This window comes from Apodemus sylvaticus, chromosome 23 (assembly GCF_947179515.1).
Source record: "Apodemus sylvaticus chromosome 23, mApoSyl1.1, whole genome shotgun sequence".
Classification (NCBI taxonomy): Eukaryota; Metazoa; Chordata; class Mammalia; order Rodentia; family Muridae; genus Apodemus; species Apodemus sylvaticus.
Genome location: NC_067494.1, coordinates 29,266,693 through 29,288,955, shown reverse-complemented (window position 1 = coordinate 29,288,955; position 22,263 = coordinate 29,266,693). Strand labels below are relative to the sequence as shown.

The following is a 22,263-nucleotide window of genomic DNA, read 5'->3' as shown; positions in this document are numbered from 1 at the left end:
TCTAAGAGCTCTTGAGGTATATGAAAGTTGGCATGTATAGGAGTTGCCTTCATAGTCAGAGTACAGATAAGACTTTGCAAAGCAGGTAATGAACTCAAAGGGAACCTTCCACTGAGGTCCAGATGATGACCCTGTGCAGGAACACACAAAGAGTAGAAAGTTGGAATTTTTGCTTGAAGCGTTAAATATGGCTCTATACTTTAGGTAGTCTTGGCAACTAATTTAAATTTAAAACATACAGAAAGTGCAAAAACTCCCATTAACAAACAACCTCAAGAACATAGTAAGTCCTACAATTAATCAGTTAATTGTAACTACTTCTGAAACTTCCTATTGATTCTTGCTTTAATCTGCTGTTTGCTTTTTTATTTGAATAGTTATGCTCAATAAAGTACTTAGGAGGCAGAGGCTGGTGCTCTTCTGTTATAAAGCAGCCATTGAGGGATACCAGGGAGGCCTCTCAGTCAGGGTTGGGTGTACAACTCCAAGAGACGGGGGACTGATAATGGCCAGGGTGTGGGTGGAGTGGACATGAGAGACTTGTTAAAGCCACCCCTGTGCCCTTACCTCTGTGCACAAGTTAACTTTTGGGGCAGGAAAAAGAGATGGCACTGTTAACTACAAAATCCATTTATACAGTCTTATGCTAGAGTCTAAGAGAAGCTGAGAAGATTGTCTCTGCAGGAACGCAGTGAAGAGGGTATGTTGACTTTGGCACTTTATCTCCAATGAGCCCATACTTGGTCTCTGTGGTCACAGAACACAGCCACAGGCTCTATTGAAAACAAGACTAAGTCTCGCATAAAGCACCAAATCAAGTATAGAGTTATGGTTGCCTGGCAACATTTTAGGTGATGATACGATAAAACCTAAAATTTTTATACTTTTATAACTTAATCCAAGTTATTTAAGGAATACTATAAAGAGACTGAGGAAACCAAACACAACACAACAAAACTCCTCCTACTTACAGTCCGTAGGAAGAGTTGAGGGCCAGGCTGGTGATCTGCTGCGGGGGCTCTCCCCCCACCCACACCAGCTGAATGACTAGCTCTGTCTGATAGCCTGGAGACTGCTTAAGTGGGGAGTTTTTAACTCTGGAAAAAAAAAAAGAAGACACATTAGCTTTAACACGTTTCCAATCACCTGACTGTCCTGTGTACATACGATCACACATGGTCATTCAAGAACATCTTTATATAAGTAACAACACTAGACTTCCTGAAATGTAAATCAGAACCCTGTGTTCTAGAAGTGTTGGACCTAGCAGTAGACAGGAATACAGGCCGAAGTGACAAAAATGCCCTAGTTAGGAAATGCCTGGCAGGCTGTGGCTATGAAGAGGGCAGCCTGCTAGAACAGAAGAGGAGAAAGCATCTGAGGACGAGAGGGGACCGGAAGAACAGAGCAGGGAAAGGTGGTTCAAAGGGTGAGCGGAAGCAGAAACGAGAAACCAGACAGGAAAACATTTGAAATGCATGGAAACATAAAAGCTTAAAGTCACGAAAATACGCTATGGAATTCAAAACCAAGTAGGACAACTGACTTTCAGTAGGTCGCTATCTTACCATCTAAAACCAGGTGTCATTTTTGAGGCTCATTTGCTAGATATATGCTATACCCAGTAGTAGGCAAGGTAAGCCAGTTACAACATTCTTTTGATTGCTCTGACATGAAGTAATATTTTACAGTAGATTTAGAATACATTATGAGGTTAGACTTGATATGGCTTATAAGTTTTGGAAAGGTATCAACTAATTTTTTTATTGTGTGTGCATAATGCTGACACACACATGCAAAGAGGACAATTTGCAGGAGTTCTTTCCCTCCTTCTTCCAGAGTCAAACCTAGGTCATCAGATAGGAAGTAGGCACCTTTAATTGCTGGGCCATCACAGCAGCTGAAGAAGGCAGAAATCTTGGACTGAATTTAAAGCTCTGTAACAAAGACGGTATCCCACATTCACTGAATAAATGAATAATCAAGAGGATGAATGGAACAGATGAGAAATCACAGCAACTCTATATTCAGCGTACCCAAATGAATGCGTTCGGAACGTCAGTGTGAAAGGTTAGTTTCAGAGGGATGATATCTGGTGAGTCTGAGGTGATCGTAGGGATGAATACATTAAGAACCACTCAGCAGACAGGCATTAAACAGCCAAACCTCACAAATAATGTGTAAGTTCATGCTAAATTTATATTAGTTAAGTCTATGATATTAGAAAAGGGGGTACGGAAGGCGTTTGTGGAAATACGAGACTCTGAGGAAAACTTAGATGTAATACTATGCATGTATCAGGAAACAGCATGTGAAATAAAAATATGTAAGCAATAAGACCAATTTATTTGCATGTGTAACTATATTTTAAGCTTGGAGTAGCTTAGACTGCATACTCTTGCAAGTCCGGTTTTTAACAAATCTTGGTTCCTCCCTTGGAGTGACAGAGTGTCAGGGACAGCAAGAAGACGACTCACTGTTATATGGCCTGCAACGACACTAAGTTGCAGGGGTTTTGAATTTTGCTGGTACCTCTGAAGTGAGAAGAACAGAGACACTTGTTAGGAATGTGCTGGCCGAGAAGAGGTCAGAGCTGGCTGCCCGGAGCTCTGGGAGAATAAGAGTCACCGTGGACACGGTACTAGGAACTAGACTGCAGTCACCCTGGCTAATCTGTAGGTCCTCAGAGCTCTACTCTGCTGAGGCATAATTTCTGACAGTTTTGGGGGAACTGACCAACAAACACCTGCACCTGTCAATTGCAAGTAATTAACATAACAATGACATAGGCTCAGAGCCATGGGGCTGTTCTTGTCTGCAGTAGGCACAGAGTCGAGCCTCCGGAAGCACTCCTGTGCCTGGTTTACAGAATGTGTGTGCTGGATCAGGTTCTCAAGAACAGGAGTAGGTCTTACAGTAGTAATTTGAAAAGCATGTATAGGACACAGTTAAGGTTTGTGATGAGAACACACAACACTCATTGTACAGGACTGAAGAAATGGATAAGCAGTTAGGAGCACTTGAAGCTCTTGTCAGACCACAGGACTATGTCAGACAGCTAACAACTGTCTGCAGTTGCAGCTCCAGGTGATCTGAGGCCATGTTACAGCCTTCACAGGCACCTAGACCCATGTGTACATAGAAACACAGCACTGACATACATGATAACCAAATGCAAATAAACTTTTTGGAAACTCCACTGTGCTAAGAAATGAAAAAAGGTAATTAAGAAAATAACAAATAAAACACTATCTAAATAACCTGATACAAAATCTCTAATTTGTTTCAAAACAACAAATTAGAAACCTGGGCTAGCTGAGGTAATATTTAGGGAGTAGAGTTCTTACCTATGTTGAAAACTCAGCTTCTTCTCCAGAAATGTAAAACAAACGAGTAATCAGAAGCCGGCTTGAGAAATACTAGAAAGGGACCACCCAACCAGGCGGCTCAGCAAGTTTGTGGTCAAGTCCTAAGATCTGACCTTGACACCCATGCCACATACAGGAAAAGAGGACGGACTCCTGCAATCATTTCGACCTTTATGCTTGCTCTTGTGCCATGTATGAATGACTGTGCATGCGGCTTTGTGGACATCCATGTTTGCACATACGTGCCCACATGCAAACACACAGACACAGACACACACACAGACACACAGACACACACACACACACAGACACACACACACACAAATAAATAAATAAATCTAACCCAAGGAGAAACAACAGACAGTAGATTTTAAAAACAGTAAGTGGGAAGGACTGATAAATTTTTGTCCATATCTGTTTAAGTTATGATTTTATATTTTAAATACGCTCAACTTGCTTATTTGTTAAAGATATCCTGTAGAACTTTTATAAATGGTTCCATAACTGGTACAAATACATTTTAAAATGTCAAAATCATATTTGGAAGTATCACAATTAAAAAAGAAACTGTTTACACAAGTATTTTGCAAAGGGACAATTACAATATGTAAATAAAAAACATAAAGTTAGATTGGTAAAGGGGGCAAATAAAACAGCTCTAATAATGTTTCTTTAAAAATACCCCCGTTACAGTGGGATGCAGTGAGCGCCTGAGTGAGCGGGCGTTGCTGCTGTGAGCACAGCCATCTGAATGACCATCACCTCAGAGCCAGGAAAGGGCAAGGCCTCTCCTTGGTCAGTTACAGATACTCATGTCAGTGGTTACAGAACTTATCTACCATAGTTCCTTCTCCAGATGACTGCAGCCTGAGACACTCCCCACAGAGCCCCACTACTGCACTCTCATTTATGTATGTAAAGCAGATGTTTCCAACTGTGGGTGCCTATTGTTTCCTCACTCCTGGTTCCCTGTCAACTCATTCCCAAAGCTGAAGTCACAATGTCTCAAGATTAATTATATTTCAACCATTTTTTGGTTATTTCTTCCTTTTAGATATTTGTCTTTTGACTACAGAACAAAATAATATAAAGTTAAGAAATACATGCATTTACCTTTAGATTACTAAAATGGGGAAAGTAGGTGTGATGGTTTGCACATGCTTGGCCCAGGGTGTGACATTATTAGGAGGTGTGGCCTTGTCAGAGGGAATGTGTCATTGTGGGCATGAACTTTAAGACTCTTATCCTAGCAACCTTGAAGCCAATCTTCTTCTGTTTGCTTTCAAAACAAGGTGTAGAACTATCAGCAACAGAGTCTTCCATATTCCTACTAGGATAAGCTATTACTCCCCACTTGAAGGATTACACTGCTTTCCAAATCCAAAGTCCCCCAAACAACAAAAACATGATCAGGCCTATCCCATTCCTTGTACCAACTTCTGTCTTAGTTAGGGTTTTACTGCTGTGAACAGATACCATGACCAACTCTTGGAAGGACAACATTTAATTAGGGCTGGCTTACAGGTTCAGAGATTCAGTCCATTATCATCAAGGCATGAGAGTCTAGGTGGGCATGGTGCAGGAAGAGCTGAGAGGCATGCACTCCTGCACTGCTGATAGAATATGCTACTAAAAGGCTAGTTTTCTTTCTTTAGTATATCCTAGAATATAGATTATGGCAATCACTGAAAACCAACTTGTTAACGAGATACTAAAATACTTGAAAAATATTCAAACATTAATTTTTCAAAAATAAACGAATGTGTGAATGAGGCAGGAGGATCATGAATTCAAGGTCAGCCTTGTCTACAAACGGATCCACAGTTTCTACAGAAATAAACTAAGCAGAGAAAGGAAGGGATGTTTGTTATGCATCGTTACTCTTACAGCTTTTTCAGTCCTACTAGTAGAGTTCTACTGAAGGCCAGGGACATCGATCTGTCAGTTGAGCCATTATTTTATGATATACTTTATCATGATTAATCTATACCTTAAAAATCATGTATTACAACTCTATTGTAATTTAAACCTGTATTTTGGGATGCAAATATATCTGACACTAAGATTATTAAGAATTTTTAATCATTTAATGAAAAAAAGAAAAACCAAACCAGACATACAAAGCTCGGACACACCCTCACAATGGGCACACATGCCCTGTTGTCCTCACACCTACCTCACCCTGATGAAGCCATGAGGACTATTTCTCCACATAGCCTGGTGTCGCTCAGGTGGAAATCCTGATGCTCTCCACACGCACTTTCTACTTCCACCCTGGACAAGGTAGTGCACTGTACACAACAGATACAGGAAAGCTGAGGCCAGCTTGCCTGCCCTCACATCTGCATTTGGAAGCAAGTAAGTGCAGGCAGGCCCTCCTGCAAGTGTGCTGGGAGGGCGCACGGCCTCCTCAGACAGCTTAGTCAGTACCAGGAGACACAGAGGCTCCTGTGCCAGCCCATAGCATTGACTTTATCAGAAATAAGGTGATATTTTAAATCATCACGTGGACAATATTTCATTTCTTTTTTTATTTCATTTCTTAATGCATTGAAAGATATTTTATTTAGCGATTACAGGAAATTCAAGCTATAGATTTCCACTTTAAGTCCCTCTCACCTCACTTTCCAGAATGCACATTTTCCTATATCAACCAGTATCCCCTTCATTTCTTCAGTTAGGACAGCATGATCCTTCTTCCTCAATTATTTTTGCTTGCTAGTATATGTCCTAGATTCTTTTCATATCATTCATTTCCTTTCTGTAAAATGATTTCTTTTTTGTTTTTTTTTGTAAAATCTTGTGACTACCAAGTTTGTAGAAATGTATGCTTTTTATCTGGTAGTTGTACTATAGCTGAACTGTCAAATTGAGAAGGGTGAATAGCTAGTTTGTATTTGTTTTTTAAATTAAGAGTTAATAAAATTGACTTTTTTAGGGCATAGTCTCTTCCTACTCTAGTTTTCTCTACACCTGCATTTTGGTGGGCCCATCTCTACATCAGGCTTGCTACTTTGCATCACTAAAGATGTAAGTGGTTATAATGAAATCTATTTCTTTTCTACATAAGAAACTATTACTCCACTTTAAATTTTTTGAAAATTTCCATTTTCATGGAAAACTTATGCTTTAGCATCTACTGTTTTTAATAGGCTATATCATACAGTATCTAATTATCTGAGCAGTATTCACTGAAATCTACCTTATCTCTGTTTATCACTACTGACATGTAAAATTTCTATATATTCATAGGTCCATTTTTCTATACTATGTTCCACTTGCTTGTTCTTTTCATTGTGCCTGCATTCATTGTTGTTTTATGGCAATTTCTCACATGCAACAAAGCAAAGGCAAGCCTTAGATACTGAAAATACAAATGTATTTCTTAAATATATGAAAGTTTAAAGAAGACAGTCCATTACAAACAGAAGAAGAGCACTGAAGGCAAAGAATAGTGAAATCACTGGATGGCCTTGCAGAATCCAGTAATAACTTCTGGGCGATCAGAGTCCTAATGCATAAGACATTCTTAAATGTCTTATGCATATTTTTAACGTTAAAACAGCATGGACTTTCCTGCCTTGTAGGAGAAAGAGATAGGGTAGGTGACCTCTTACTTAATGCCAAATGTTGCTAGAAAAAGAAGTTGTTAGATAAAACATTAAGAGTACCAAAATAAAATGACTTAACGGTCCTATTTTATGTGATGCCAATGTGATAACGGCCACCACAGAAAAAGTCTTACAAGTAACTCAAAGCTGATTAACCAGTTTACAAGCGTTAATTACTATTGTTGCTATAGCAAAATAGTTGACAAAGGCAACTTAAGGAAGGGAGGGTTTCTCTTGGCTCCTGAGTGAGGGGATATAGCCCATCAAGGTGGGAAAGAACAGGATCTAGGAGTGTAAGGCAGCTGGGAACACTGCATCTACGTTAGGAAGCAAAGAGACAGAGAGCAGTGCGGGTCCTCAGCTGACAGCTGCTTCTTTCTCTTTATTTCCATGGAATGAGGAGAGATGAGCCAGGGTGTTTCCCCTGCACATTAAGCCGCTCTGGAAATGCCCACATTCTTAGAGGCCAGTAAGCAAGCAACTGTCACTCCATTCACATCCAAAAAAGATTAAGTATGACAGAGCCATTTGTTACTGTGACATCAGGATATATCAGTTTTAAATAAATGGCAGATCTCAACCTGTGGGATTGAAAGACCCTTTCATAGGAATTGCACATCAGATATCCTGCCTATAAGATATTTACATTATGATTCAAAACAGTAGCAAAATTACAGTTATGAAGTAGCAAAAATAAATTTATAGTTGGGGGTCACCGCAGCACAAGGGGTGTATCAAAGGGTTATAGCATCAGGAAGCGTGAGAACCACTAAAGAGTCCTTAAGGACAACACAAAATGAATTTAGCTTATCCTTAAAAGGTGAACCCGTCTGCCACAAATTTTAATAGTTCTAACACTGTTCTAAAGTTCAAAATCCAAAGTCTCTTCTGATACTCAAAACTTCTAGGCTTGTGAGTCCCTGGAAACAAAGAAAATAAAAAGATGTAATCCTTCTAATACACAGCGGAGCCATGAACATCCCCATTCAGAAACAAGGCAAAGGAGACAACGAGAAAAGAAATACCAGAGCAAGACCACGTCCTAAGAGAGCCACGGGACCCTGAAGTCTGCTGTCCGGGCTTGTGATCACGTCCGTCATCTGGGCCCGGCAGCCCCGAGGAGCCCCACTACTTCAGTTCTGCCCACTGTGAATCGTGGAGCTTCTCTCTGGGACCAGCTCTGCTCTAAGCATGCATCCTCTCTTGGCGTAACAACATTTAATAGAAATACTGAGGGTTTTGTTGTTATTTCTTCCTGATGGCTTTTTGGAGCGATTATCACTGATTAGAACTATGACACAGCAACTGCCAATGCTGGGTGGTCCTAGAAATCCTTCTTGTTCTGCTCTACTCTTCAAAACCAGAAGCTGGGCCCCTGTGTCGCATGTGTGAGGATAAGAGAGGGTGTGGAGTAGGTTACAGTCTGTGGGCAGTAGTTAGAGTTCAGGCTCTGTGTTCAGTTTACTGGCTGCAAGTACTAAAGCGATGTCCTTGGTTATTAACTTATTCTCCATGTTCTTTCAGTCTGTACAAAAACTAGAAAACCTCCCTCCCGAGCAAAGTCAGAGGACAGAGACTCACTTCCTAGACCTGCTTTTCATTTTTACCTGAGAAGACAAGGTCTTGCCACTTTGGTTTGACAGCACTGTGTCCCTTGCCATAACTATTTCCTGGCCTCTCTTGCCATGGGAAAGCGATGTATTGATTCCTTGGGTAGGAAACGGATTTCGTGTTTTTGACTGTTCAACATGATATTTATAAACATGGATGTAGAGGTAATTTAAAGTCTGAATTAAAGTATTCTAATTTTGTTGAAGATGACACAATTATCCCACATTTTATGTAATAACATTGTGAGAAATATTTTTAAAAGGTTACTTCATATAACTGGTAAAACTAAGGAAATAAAAAATTACTAATACATGTAAAAGATAAGTTATCTTCTAGCCACCTCTAAAATTGACAAAAACTAAAAACATAAAACAAAAAACATAGTAATATTTACCAAGTTAGTGTTAAAGTAGTACTGAGTAATAAAAGAATCAAAAACATAAAATTCTGTAAGTTTCACCCTAGGTAATAAATGCCGTGCCTGTAGCTAAAAGGGGATGTGTGTTTCTAACTGTGAGGTGCAGGGAAGGTGGAAAACAAGTGGTACAGGAGGAACAGGGTGGGGGCGGGGGTAGGCGAGCGTGGGAAGGCAGTGAGGGGCAGCTGGGACCCCAGCACTACCCACACTTGGAGGCAGCAGCAGGGCTCTGCTCTGCCAACGGAGGATGCGACCCTTGTCTCAGCTGCCCTCTACCAACTCAGCATCAACAGCAGCTCCACCCCTGCTGTGAAACTAAAATGTCTCCAGACATTGGCACATATCCTGAATCAGGCAAGATCCTCCTTACTTGAGAATCACTTGTTTAAAATCCATACGCTCAAGTTTTCAAGAGCACGTGAACAATTTCTATAAAGCGTGTACTTTAAACGCAGTTGTGATTTTTCTTTAAGTCTGTTTGCCTTTTGGGGGAAGTGACTTTTTTATTGTATGACCATCCTGATGCCAATCTCCACATACTCACTAGTAGAAGAGATTCTGGAAGCTCTACAGTAAAAGGGACACAAAGCCTAGTTCTTCAGGTGAACAAGTGCTGTCCTGTCCCCCTCTCTATGCTGTCCTGTCCCCCTCTCTACTCTATGCTGTCCCGTCCCCCTCTCTACTCTATGCTGTCCCGTCCACCTCTCTACTCTATGCTGTCCTGTCCACCTCTCTACTCTATGCTGTCCTGTCCCCCTCTCTAATCTATGCTGTCCTGTCCACCTCTCTACTCTATGCTGTCCTGTCCACCTCTCTACTCTATGCTGTCCTGTCCCCCTCTCTACTCTATGCTGTCCCGTCCACCTCTCTACTCTATGCTGTCCCGTCCACCTCTCTACTCTATGCTGTCCTGTCCCCCTCTCTACTCTATGCTGTCCTGTCCCCCTCTCTACTCTATGCTGTCCCGTCCACCTCTCTACTCTATGCTGTCCTGTCCCCCTCTCTACTCTATGCTGTCCTGTCCCCCTCTCTACTCTATGCTGTTCTGTCCACCTCTCTACTCTATGCTGTCCTGTCCACCTCTCTACTCTATGCTGTCCTGTCCCCCTCTCTACTCTATGCTGTCCTGTCCCCCTCTCTACTCTATGCTGTCCCGTCCACCTCTCTACTCTATGCTGTCCTGTCCCCCTCTCTACTCTATGCTGTCCTGTCCCCCTCTCTACTCTATGCTGTCCTGTCCACCTCTCTACTCTATGCTGTCCTGTCCCCCTCTCTACTCTATGCTGTCCCGTCCACCTCTCTACTCTATGCTGTCCCGTCCACCTCTCTACTCTATGCTGTCCTGTCCCCCTCTCTACTCTATGCTGTCCTGTCCCCCTCTCTACTCTATGCTGTCCCGTCCACCTCTCTACTCTATGCTGTCCTGTCCCCCTCTCTACTCTATGCTGTCCTGTCCCCCTCTCTACTCTATGCTGTCCTGTCCACCTCTCTACTCTATGCTGTCCTGTCCCCCTCTCTACTCTATGCTGTCCTGTCCACCTCTCTACTCTATGCTGTCCTGTCCCCCTCTCTACTCTATGCTGTCCTGTCCCCCTCTCTACTCTATGCTGTCCCGTCCACCTCTCTACTCTATGCTGTCCTGTCCCCCTCTCTACTCTATGCTGTCCCGTCCACCTCTCTACTCTATGCTGTCCTGTCCACCTCTCTACTCTATGCTGTCCTGTCCACCTCTCTACTCTATGCTGTCCTGTCCACCTCTCTACTCTATGCTGTCCTGTCCACCTCTCTACTCTATGCTGTCCTGTCCCCCTCTCTACTCTATGCTGTCCCGTCCACCTCTCTATGCTGTCCCGTCCACCTCTCTACTCTATGCTGTCCTGTCCACCTCTCTACTCTATGCTGTCCTGTCCACCTCTCTACTCTATGCTGTCCTGTCCACCTCTCTACTCTATGCTGTCCTGTCCACCTCTCTACTCTATGCTGTCCTGTCCCCCTCTCTACTCTATGCTGTCCTGTCCCCCTCTCTACTCTATGCTGTCCTGTCCCCCTCTCTACTCTATGCTGTCCTGTCCCCCTCTCTACTCTATGCTGTCCTGTCCACCTCTCTACTCTATGCTGTCCTGTCCCCCTCTCTACTCTATGCTGTCCCGTCCACCTCTCTATGCTGTCCCGTCCACCTCTCTACTCTACACTGTCCTGTCCACCTCTCTATGCTGTCCTGTCCACCTCTCTACTCTATGCTGTCCCGTCCACCTCTCTATGCTGTCCTGTCCCCCTCTCTACTCTATGCTGTCCTGTCCCCCTCTCTACTCTATGCTGTCCCGTCCACCTCTCTATGCTGTCCTGTCCCCCTCTCTACTCTATGCTGTCCTGTCCCCCTCTCTACTCTATGCTGTCCTGTCCACCTCTCTATGCTGTCCTGTCTACCTCTCTACTCTATGCTGTCCTGTCCACCTCTCTACTCTATGCTGTCCTGTCCCCCTCTCTACTCTATGCTGTCCTGTCCCCCTCTCTACTCTATGCTGTCCTGTCCCCCTCTCTACTCTATGCTGTCCTGTCCCCCTCTCTACTCTATGCTGTCCTGTCCACCTCTCTACTCTATGCTGTCCTGTCCACCTCTCTACTCTATGCTGTCCTGTCCCCCTCTCTACTCTATGCTGTCCTGTCCACCTCTCTACTCTATGCTGTCCTGTCCCCCTCTCTACTCTATGCTGTCCTGTCCACCTCTCTACTCTATGCTGTCCTGTCCACCTCTCTACTCTATGCTGTCCTGTCCACCTCTCTACTCTATGCTGTCCTGTCCCCCTCTCTACTCTATGCTGTCCTGTCCACCTCTCTACTCTATGCTGTCCTGTCCCCCTCTCTACTCTATGCTGTCCTGTCCACCTCTCTACTCTACACTGTCCTGTCCACCTCTCTATGCTGTCCTGTCCCCCTCTCTACTCTATGCTGTCCCGTCCACCTCTCTATGCTGTCCTGTCCCCCTCTCTACTCTATGCTGTCCTGTCCACCTCTCTACTCTATGCTGTCCTGTCCCCCTCTCTACTCTATGCTGTCCTGTCCCCCTCTCTACTCTACGCTGTCCTGTCCCCCTCTCTACTCTACGCTGTCCTGTCCCCCTCTCTACTCTATGCTGTCCTGTCCACCTCTCTACTCTATGCTGTCCTGTCCACCTCTCTACTCTATGCTGTCTTGTCCACCTCTCTACTCTATGCTGTCCCGTCCCCCTCTCTACTCTATGCTGTCCCGTCCCCCTCTCTACTCTATGCTGTCCCGTCCCCCTCTCTACTCTATGCTGTCCTGTCCCCCTCTCTACTCTATGCTGTCCTGTCCACCTCTCTACTCTATGCTGTCCTGTCCACCTCTCTACTCTATGCTGTCCTGTCCACCTCTCTACTCTATGCTGTCCTGTCCCCCTCTCTACTCTATGCTGTCCTGTCCCCCTCTCTACTCTATGCTGTCCTGTCCCCCTCTCTACTCTATGCTGTCCTGTCCACCTCTCTACTCTACACTGTCCTGTCCACCTCTCTATGCTGTCCTGTCCCCCTCTCTACTCTATGCTGTCCCGTCCACCTCTCTATGCTGTCCTGTCCCCCTCTCTACTCTATGCTGTCCTGTCCACCTCTCTACTCTACGCTGTCCTGTCCCCCTCTCTACTCTATGCTGTCCTGTCCACCTCTCTACTCTATGCTGTCCTGTCCACCTCTCTACTCTATGCTGTCCCGTCCACCTCTCTACTCTATGCTGTCCTGTCCCCCTCTCTACTCTATGCTGTCCTGTCCCCCTCTCTACTCTATGCTGTCCTGTCCACCTCTCTACTCTATGCTGTCCTGTCCCCCTCTCTACTCTATGCTGTCCTGTCCCCCTCTCTACTCTACGCTGTCCTGTCCCCCTCTCTACTCTATGCTGTCCCGTCCACCTCTCTATGCTGTCCCGTCCACCTCTCTACTCTATGCTGTCCTGTCCCCCTCTCTACTCTATGCTGTCCTGTCTACCTCTCTACTCTACACTGTCCTGTCCACCTCTCTATGCTGTCCTGTCCACCTCTCTACTCTATGCTGTCCTGTCCCCCTCTCTACTCTATGCTGTCCTGTCCCCCTCTCTACTCTATGCTGTCCTGTCCCCCTCTCTACTCTATGCTGTCCTGTCCACCTCTCTACTCTATGCTGTCCTGTCCCCCTCTCTACTCTATGCTGTCCTGTCCCCCTCTCTACTCTATGCTGTCCTGTCCACCTCTCTACTCTATGCTGTCCTGTCCACCTCTCTACTCTATGCTGTCCTGTCCCCCTCTCTACTCTATGCTGTCCTGTCCCCCTCTCTACTCTATGCTGTCCTGTCCACCTCTCTACTCTATGCTGTCCTGTCCACCTCTCTACTCTATGCTGTCCTGTCCACCTCTCTACTCTATGCTGTCCTGTCCACCTCTCTACCCTCAACACCCCACGTGCAGGGTTTTGTCCTGTCATGACTTTAGTTATGCTCCATGTAACACTGTGAGTCATACTGTCTTAATGGAATTCAGTGATTTTAATTATTCACTCGTATCTTTCTTCCTCTATGTCCTAAGAATTTAACCATTCAAAAATAGAAACTGAACAGAAAAATGAAAACAAAAAATTTATCCAGTTTATCCCTGCATTAACTAGTATGGTCTTAAAATGATATAAAAATAAAGTCTTTCAAGTAACAATAAGTGATGCTATGATTTGAGAAAAGACACCATAAAATATGAGATGACATAAAATGCAAGTTGAGGGTGAAAGGAAGCAGAAGCCTCGGGGTTTAGAGAAGCAAATGAACACAGTAACTCCAGAGCCAGCCTGAGACCTAGTGAGCACACGGGCGACACGCAGTCCTGTTATCTTAAACCTTAGTCATCTCACGTATGTGACACTACAGAGCCACCAGCCTTCTTAAACCATAAAAATACAGGCTCAGTAACCATAGCGGAGCACAGGAACACCCGTTCTTATAGGGAAATGCTATTGTAAACTTACTAATAATTATTATTTATCTAAATTAAGAGGTAACATATAAAACAGACCTAAGTGTTTGTAACTTACTTTAAACAAGGTACATTATCTCGGAGCCCGTCCGATGAGCTGCTACTGGTGGACGGATGAGACTGAGGAGGGATGGGCTGAGGGTTGGAGCTGCCCACGGGGGTGGACAAGGGTGGCGGCTGCTCGCCCTCCGGCGTTTCCACATCATTTATTTCATATAACAGTCGAACTTCAAGCATCTGCCATAAAAGAAGGGCTGTTTACCTATTTCTAGTAGTTAGTACTCATTGTATTATAAAGTATCAGAAAGAATATTTTTAAAGTTAAAAACAAGAAAAAAAAAGCTATATTTAAAAGTAAAACAAGTTTTGACTAAACTTCTAAAAACTTGTGTATATAGGTATACTGGCTAGTTTTGTGTGTCAACTTGACACAGGCTGGAGTTATCACAGAGAAAGGAGCTTCAGTTGGGAAAGTGCCTCCATGAGATCCAGCTGTGGGGCATTTTCTCAATTAGTGATCGGGGGGGAGGGCCCCTTGTGGGTGGTGCCATCCCTGGGCTGGTGCTCTTGGGTTCTATAAGACAGCAGGCTGAGCAAGCCGGGGGAAGCAAGCCAGTAAGTAATACCCCTCCATGGTATTACTCAAGTGTGAGTTCCAGTCCTGGAATCCTGATGAACAGCAGTGTGAATGTGTAAGCTGAGTAAACCAACTTCCCCAACTTGCTTCTTGGTCATGATGTTTGTGCAGGAATAGAAACCCCGACTAAGACAATAGGTATGAGCTCACATATGTACACACATATGCATCTTGCCTTTCAAATATATTGAATACCAATAACTTGATATTCCTTAAATAAAAGATATAATATACTTAAACATTCAAATATTCCAATATATATATATATATATACACACACAATATAAAAATAGCATATATATATATATATATATATATATATATATATATACACACACACACACACACACACACATTACTATTTTTGCACAAACAGGTGGTGATATAAATACTAATGTACTTCCAAAAATTCTTATACAAAAGAACTGCAAACAGTTTACAGAATAATTTTTTAAAGGCTTAAAACTATCAGACACTGGACATGGCAACAGCTATGGGGCGATTACCGGAATGACTTCTGTGACCACTTCCTGCTTGCTGAATCTATAAATGATGACGTGCGCTGACACTCCAGCTATGCACAGCATTCTGCTCTCTGGGCACCAGGAGATGATCTGAATGGCATAAGGATCTTCATCTACAATGTCGGTGTTCTGTCTGTCATCTTTGTTTCTTGACTTCTCAAATACTTTAGATGTTTTTAATTTATACAGTACTTGTAGAGTTACTAGAAAAAAGTATATTACAAATTTTAGTTGAAAATGAAAGACTGCTAATTCTTCCCCACCACTACTTTCAGACATTTCTTGCCCATCTCCATTTCTTCGTGATTGACTCCCCACCAACCATAAATCTCTCTCTACTAGGGACCTAGACCCTCCATACTTTGCTGGATTTAGGAAGCCGCAGGTTCTGCTCCTGGCTGGAACCCAGAGTGGGCAACCAAGGACTGGACAACCGCCTAGGACAAGACCAAGTGCTCACACCAGGTGTCTACATCAAGAGCCATGACGATGATGTCTACACTCTAGTGTAAAATAACAAACAGCAGCCGAGACAATGGGCTCCTTCAGGGGATAGCAACCAGCATAACAGGCACCCAGAGAATGATTCAACTACAGCACACTGCAAGGACATAAAAATAGCAATTATGAAAATACACGAGGACATTAAAGAGGAACAGAATAAATGCTTTTGTCTGAAAGAACTGAAGGAAAACAATGGAGAAGAGCCTGAGGAAAAGGAGGTCCAACAACAGACCCAAAGTAGGATCCAACTCAAGGGGAGGCCCCACGACCTGACACTATTACTGAGACTATAGAGTGCTCACAAACAGGGGCCTAGCATGACTGCCCCCAGAAAGACCCAACAAGCAACTGAGTCAGATGCAGATATTTTCACCCAATCAATGGACAGAAGCTGCTGACCTCTGTGGTTGAATTAGGGAAAAGCTGGAAGAAGCTGAGGAGGAGAGTGACCCTGTAGGAGGACCAGCAGTCTCAACCTGGACCCCTGAGATCTTTCAGACACTGAGCCACCAACCAGGCAGCAAACACCGGCTGATATGAGGCCCCAACACATATACAGCAGAGGACTGCCGGGTCTGTGTTCAGTCAGAGATGATGCACCTAACTCTCAAGTGACTGCAGGCCACGGGGTGTTTAGAGGTAAGCTGGGGTGGTGAGTGGGGGCGAGTGAGAGGTGGGGACATCCTTGTGGAGACAGAGGTGGGGAGGAGGTATGGGATGTGAACAGTCAGAAGGTGGACTGGGAGGGGGATAAAATCTGGAGTGTAAAAAAAAATATTAAATAAAACTTAAAAAAAGAAACTGATAACACAAATAATTGAAACAATGAAAGTGATTTAAGACATGAAAGTAGAATTTAACAAAGAAATAGTAAAACTAAAGAAATAAAACTCAGAAAGCCAAAGTAAAATCTCACTTACAGATAGGAAGACAAATAAAAGAAAATAAAGAATTTCAGCTCTTGAAGACAAGTTAGAAAAACTGGATAGTTCAGCAAAAAGAAAATATTAAATCTAAAAAAAAAATCCATAACCAGAACATCCAGGAAATCTGAAACACCATGAAAAGACAGAATAATAATAACTAGTGATAGGAGAAGAAACCCAGGTCAAAGGCACAGAAAATATCTTTAACAAATCCATAGAAGAAAATTTACTCAGTCTAAAGAAAGACATGCCTATCAAGGTACGAGAAGCATACAGACCAGTAAGGAAATTCCCCACAACACATAGAAGTCACTATACAATAAATGTATAGACCAAAAACATTAAAAACTCCAAAGGAACATGAGCAAATAACATAAAGGCAGGCACGTGGGAATAACACCCAACTGCTCGGCGGAGACTCTGAAACCAGACGCTCTGAGTCTGTAATCTCTGAGAAACCAGACACCAGACTAAACCACCACAGTGACCAAAATATCAATCACAATTGATGGGGAAAGAAAAATGTTTTTTGATTAAAAACAAATTTAAGCAATTGCTGTCCATTAATACAACTCTATAGAAGGCACTACAAGACAAACTTCAGTCTGAAGAGAAGAGTATCTGTATCTAAGAACACACTGGAATAAATAATACTAGAACAGTTCATAAAAAGAGGGGCAAAAACAAACAAACAAGCTTTGATACTACTACAATAAAATAACAAGAACTTATAGGCAAATCATTAGTAGCTCTTAATAGTAATGGTCTCAATTCCTCAATAAAAAGACATAGGTTAACAGAATGGACTAGAAAACACTATCCTTATTTCTCATGAATAGAAGAACTACATCTCACCATCAAGACAGGCATTACCTTAGGGTAAAAGGATAGACAATGAATTCCAAGAAAATGAACCTAAAAAAGCAAGCTGGTATAGCCATTTCAATATCTGACAAAATATGATTTTAAACAAAAAACAATCAGAAGTACTACAGAAGGACACTACACATGCATTAAAGAAAAAAATCTGTGCACCAAGCACAGGGACCCAAATCAGAAACAGTTCTACAGGCAAACATCACATATTGATCCTCATAGAGAAATAGCTAAGGAGGAGACTTCAATATCACATTCTTGCCAATATACAGGTCATCTGTTTATTGAAGAGATAATGCTGGAGCTAAAGTACTAAAGAAGACACTTCATTTCGGCAATTTCTCTAAAATTGGCCATATAGTAGGACACAGAGCAGGATCTAACAGATAGAAAAGTTGAAATAGCGCTTGCACCCTATCTGATCATCATGGATTGCAGTTGGATAAAAACAACAAAAGAAACTGCAGAAAGTATATAAACTCATGGAAATTGAACAGCTTACCACTGAATGAAAATTGGGTCAAGAAAGAAATCAAGCAAGAAAAAGACGCCAGTATTATCAAACATCCTTATAAAACCCCAGCTATCCTGAGGTAAGTGATTCCTATAAATGCTTGCTATAAATGGTCTCTAACCATCAAGGCTGCATCTTTCCATGTTTGCTCCTGTCTAGTCACCAGGTCTCCTTTACAAAGACAACATAAACCTTTGTAGTATTAACTCAGATTTGGACATAAACATTTCTGATTTGAAATATAGTTTCACTTCTATTTTTGACTTCTAAAAAGAAGTTCTGATTTGAAAAAAATTGGAACACTGTTGAGAATTATTATTTGACATACCAATAACATTAAAATTTCTTCACTCTTAAAAATTCTAAACTCACATATAATAAATTAAGCTGATATCCTGCTACTTTGAAATCTACAGTGGCTCGCACAGTTATATATTCAAGCACCATGCGTAGGGCACTGGCAGTGGAACACGACAAGCAGCAGGTAAGTCTTTTGAAGCACTTACTTGCAGAAGCATCCCAGAATTTAACTGATCCATCAGCATGCCTAGGACAAACAAGACAGAGAAGAATATAAACAGGAGAATACAAAAGGAAAACATACTGTTACTTTTTAGCACACTCACTCCCTTAGATGAGTAAAGGGCAAAAATCATTGTAAACCAGTGAAATCTTGTAGGTAACTTTCCTATTATTTTGTAACATAAAAGAAAGCTTTACTTACTGAATGAATTAAAATTCAAATTGTCCTTAAGTATATTAACTATTACTGATTTAAATGTAAGAATATACTTTTACTTACCCTGTAATAATTATTTCTGGGTAACTTTGAGCATTCAAGCCCCAATTACCACCACTGATGGGCCATTCCTATAAGAAAAATTCATTGAATGTTGACTTAGAAATATATATTCTCTATAATAGACAAATAGTATACAATGTATAGGTATATTAGAAAGGTATGAACACTATACATAATTTACTTCCAAAATATGATTTCCTAAAAATTTAACAATGCTATCAACACCTCAAGGAGACAAATTTAAGATAATAACATGTTGCATTAAACAGTGAAACTCAGGTTTGGTACCTTTTTGCTGTAACCTTGACGTTTCTGTCTAGCTCCAACAGAATAAAGTGCAGGAATAAGGTCCACAGGACAATCAGCAAAATATTCACAACATGTAACAGGGGACTCGTGTATACTCAAAGGGTAGGGATTCTCAAATATAGGGTATCTTTAACAATAGGAGAAAGAAAAACACATTAACACATTGTAAACTATGATTAACACAACCATGAAGACATTACTATACATTCTATTAAGATTATATTGATTTAATTACCAAACATGTAAAAACATTGAAGAGTTTTATTGCAGAAGATGCTCTTTATCCCCCAATAAGCAGAAAGGCTGTGGCTGCAGCTGTATACTACTGCCACACACAAGGCTGCATGCTACACACACATTTGTCTCATGTATTTCTTATACCTAATTTATGATACATTTTCCAGAACAACAAAAGGCTTTGAGTAATTTTCTAGAACCATGTGAGCTAGGACGTAGCTGAAGCAGAAGTTGAAACTGCTGTGAATCAATGAGGCATACGCATGTCAGCCAAAAACCTTTCCCTTCTGCTGGCACAACTAATGTAAAACCTCATCCAATCTTAAACCCAGAATACTTGTTTCCTGTGACAGTCAACCACAAACATAATGTGGCCTGGCGGAGAATACTAAGCAAGCACACTCATGTGTCTCCCTGGGGGCATTTCCAGAGAGGAGAAATGGGCAATGGAAGGCTCTCTCTGATGGAGCCATCTCACAACGCTGCCCTCTCCCCAGTGGGCTGAAGAAGAGGACCGGCTGCCCCAGCACACTTGCCTGCTCTGGGGCTGCTGGGACACTGTGAGCCTAACAACTGCTTTACGATACCTTCCTGCAAAGATAAGACACTGCCCAGAGCGAGCCACAGCAATGGACAGGCCCCTCTCAATGAGCAAAAATAATACTTCCTTTTTCACACATTTTCTCTCAGGCATTTGTAACACTGGCAAAAAGCTAACTCATTTTAGTTCAGTATTAATCCAAATTATAATTAGACCTTTCGTGTTCTTTGGATATGAAGTTAGACACATGACTGGTGAGCCCTGAAGTTACCTCATTTTATAGCCATGCAATTAATTTACCAAGATAAACAATTCTTTATAATCACTAAAATATTAATGTGCTTAAAACGAAAAACACAGCTATGCTTCTTAGAATAAGATTAATTAAAGTATCTTTTTAAAAAGTAAAAACTAGCTGAGACATTTCAAAAGTACAAAATGGCTGCACTGTGTATGTTAGATCTATGCCCACTGGCTACACTGTATATGTTAGATCTATGCCCACTGGCTACACTGTGTATGTTAGATCTATGCCCACTGGCTACACTGTGTATATTAGATCTATGCCCACTGCTAGTAATACTAAGAGCAGAGGGCATTCCAGGAACAAACATTTATAGACTATGAGTTCAATCATCGCTACCTTTATCCCCAGACAAAAGGGAGTAGTAATAAAAATTAACTTTCTTCTCTTCATAAAGTATTTTCTCCTTTGCTCCAAGGATCTAGTATTTCACATATCTAACTGACAGTTCTGCAAAACTAAAACATTTAATCTGAATAGTATTTTTCTTGATTTAATCGTATCTCAGTACTGATCACATGCAACAAATTTCATCATTTTTGAATGCTCTGTTATTAAAAAAAAAAACCAAAACAAACAAACAAGCCTTACAACAAATATGCACTACAAGGTCCAGGCTCTAAGCCGAGATGTGCTCCCAACAAAACCTGCAGCCAGTGCCACCCACACAGACGAGGGGGTCTCACCCTTAGCACTGACCTGCAGCTAGCGCCACCCACACAGACGAGGGAGTCTCACCCTTAGCACTGACTTGCAGACAGTGCCACCCACACAGACGAGGGGGTCTCACCCTTAGCACTGACCTGCAGCTAGCGCCACCCACACAGGCGAGGGGTCTCACCCTTAGTACTGTTCACACTGGGAGAAGCCTTGACTTGGAACTGTCCTGTGCATTGAGGCTGTTCTAAGACTATTTGTCTTGTATCCATTAGATGCCAGTAGCACCTCACTGATAAAGATACAGACACTGTTGAAGAGTCTCTGGGGGCAGACCCACCTTAGCCCGAGGCTTACTATGAAAGGTGCTGTGCTTCATGGTCATGTCTTGGGAGAAAATAAGTAATGTGGTGATTTTCTTCACAAGACAGAAAGTATCCCTGACAACAGGTGATAAATAGAGCAAATACCAGGAGTTTTTACAAAGAGCTGTGCTAGGGAGGGGGATTTACAGATCAGACTTGTCTGTAGAGTCTACGAAAGCCATAAACCAGAGTGAAAGTCGTGTGGATTCTGGTAACAGTGAAACAAGTGGTGGGTTCTGGCTGCCAAAACACTGTACAAGAGAAGATATGAAATGCGATCTATTATACGTAGTGCTGCTACCCCATAAATTAAGGCCAGTATGGGAAAATAGCAAGAGAGACGCTTAGAAATAATACCCACTATCTTTGTAAAGTAGCAGGTAGTTAAAACAACACTAGCAACCAATAGTTGAATTAGAGTAATAGGGAACATGACGCAGGTTCTAAGGAATCTGACAGGGATCTGGGGCAGTGCATCCCAATAGACTGCATAAGAGCGGAAGACTGAAAGGGTCATCAGAGGCAACCTGACATCGGCCCATTTGGACAAGCTTTTTATACATGTCTTCAGCATATATAAACATGAAGCAGAAATGTAAGAACTTGAAGAAACTTTGAGCTAAGTAACAGAAAATCACAGCTCATCGCACGAGGAGGGTTGAACTGGTGCCTACAGGAGCCGCCATCCCTATGCACCTGTGTATCTTTGGTACAGGAAGGTCCTCTGCATGTTACCAAAGGAGAGACATAAACACTAATTCACCCACGACCCTCTGATCTACAATGGGATCCTGCCTGAAATATATGCTCAGGCAACAGCGGCAACACAGTTTGTGAGAATAACTAAAGAACATCTGATTTGACAGAAAGGACTGAAGGCCTACTACAGGAAAGAGAGCCCAGACCCGACATCGCTTGTGTGGCCACGACCTAAGGTGTGACCTAATGACATCCCTATACTCCCTTGCTCAGCCATCAGCAGAGGGGAACAAATACAGAGACCCACAGCCGGGCAGTATGAGGAGAATTAGAGGCCATGGAATACTCGGTCCTG

At 42.4% G+C, this 22,263-nt stretch overlaps 1 protein-coding gene across 5 annotated transcripts in view; it reads right to left on the bottom strand.

The window, feature by feature from the left end:
• Stxbp5 (syntaxin binding protein 5) overlaps window positions 1-22,263 on the bottom strand; it is a 147,888-nt gene that overhangs the window by 42,857 nt on the left and 82,768 nt on the right. For all 5 annotated transcript variants that reach the window (XM_052169259.1, XM_052169260.1, XM_052169261.1 and 2 more), the window contains exons 12-17: window positions 19,085-19,232; window positions 18,797-18,864; window positions 18,501-18,541; window positions 15,157-15,377; window positions 14,072-14,250; window positions 972-1,097 (exon numbers count right to left, since the gene is read on the bottom strand). In XM_052169259.1, coding sequence (XP_052025219.1) covers window positions 972-1,097; window positions 14,072-14,250; window positions 15,157-15,377; window positions 18,501-18,541; window positions 18,797-18,864; window positions 19,085-19,232 — 783 coding nt within the window. The remainder of the gene's footprint in view (window positions 1-971; window positions 1,098-14,071; window positions 14,251-15,156; window positions 15,378-18,500; window positions 18,542-18,796; window positions 18,865-19,084; window positions 19,233-22,263) is intronic.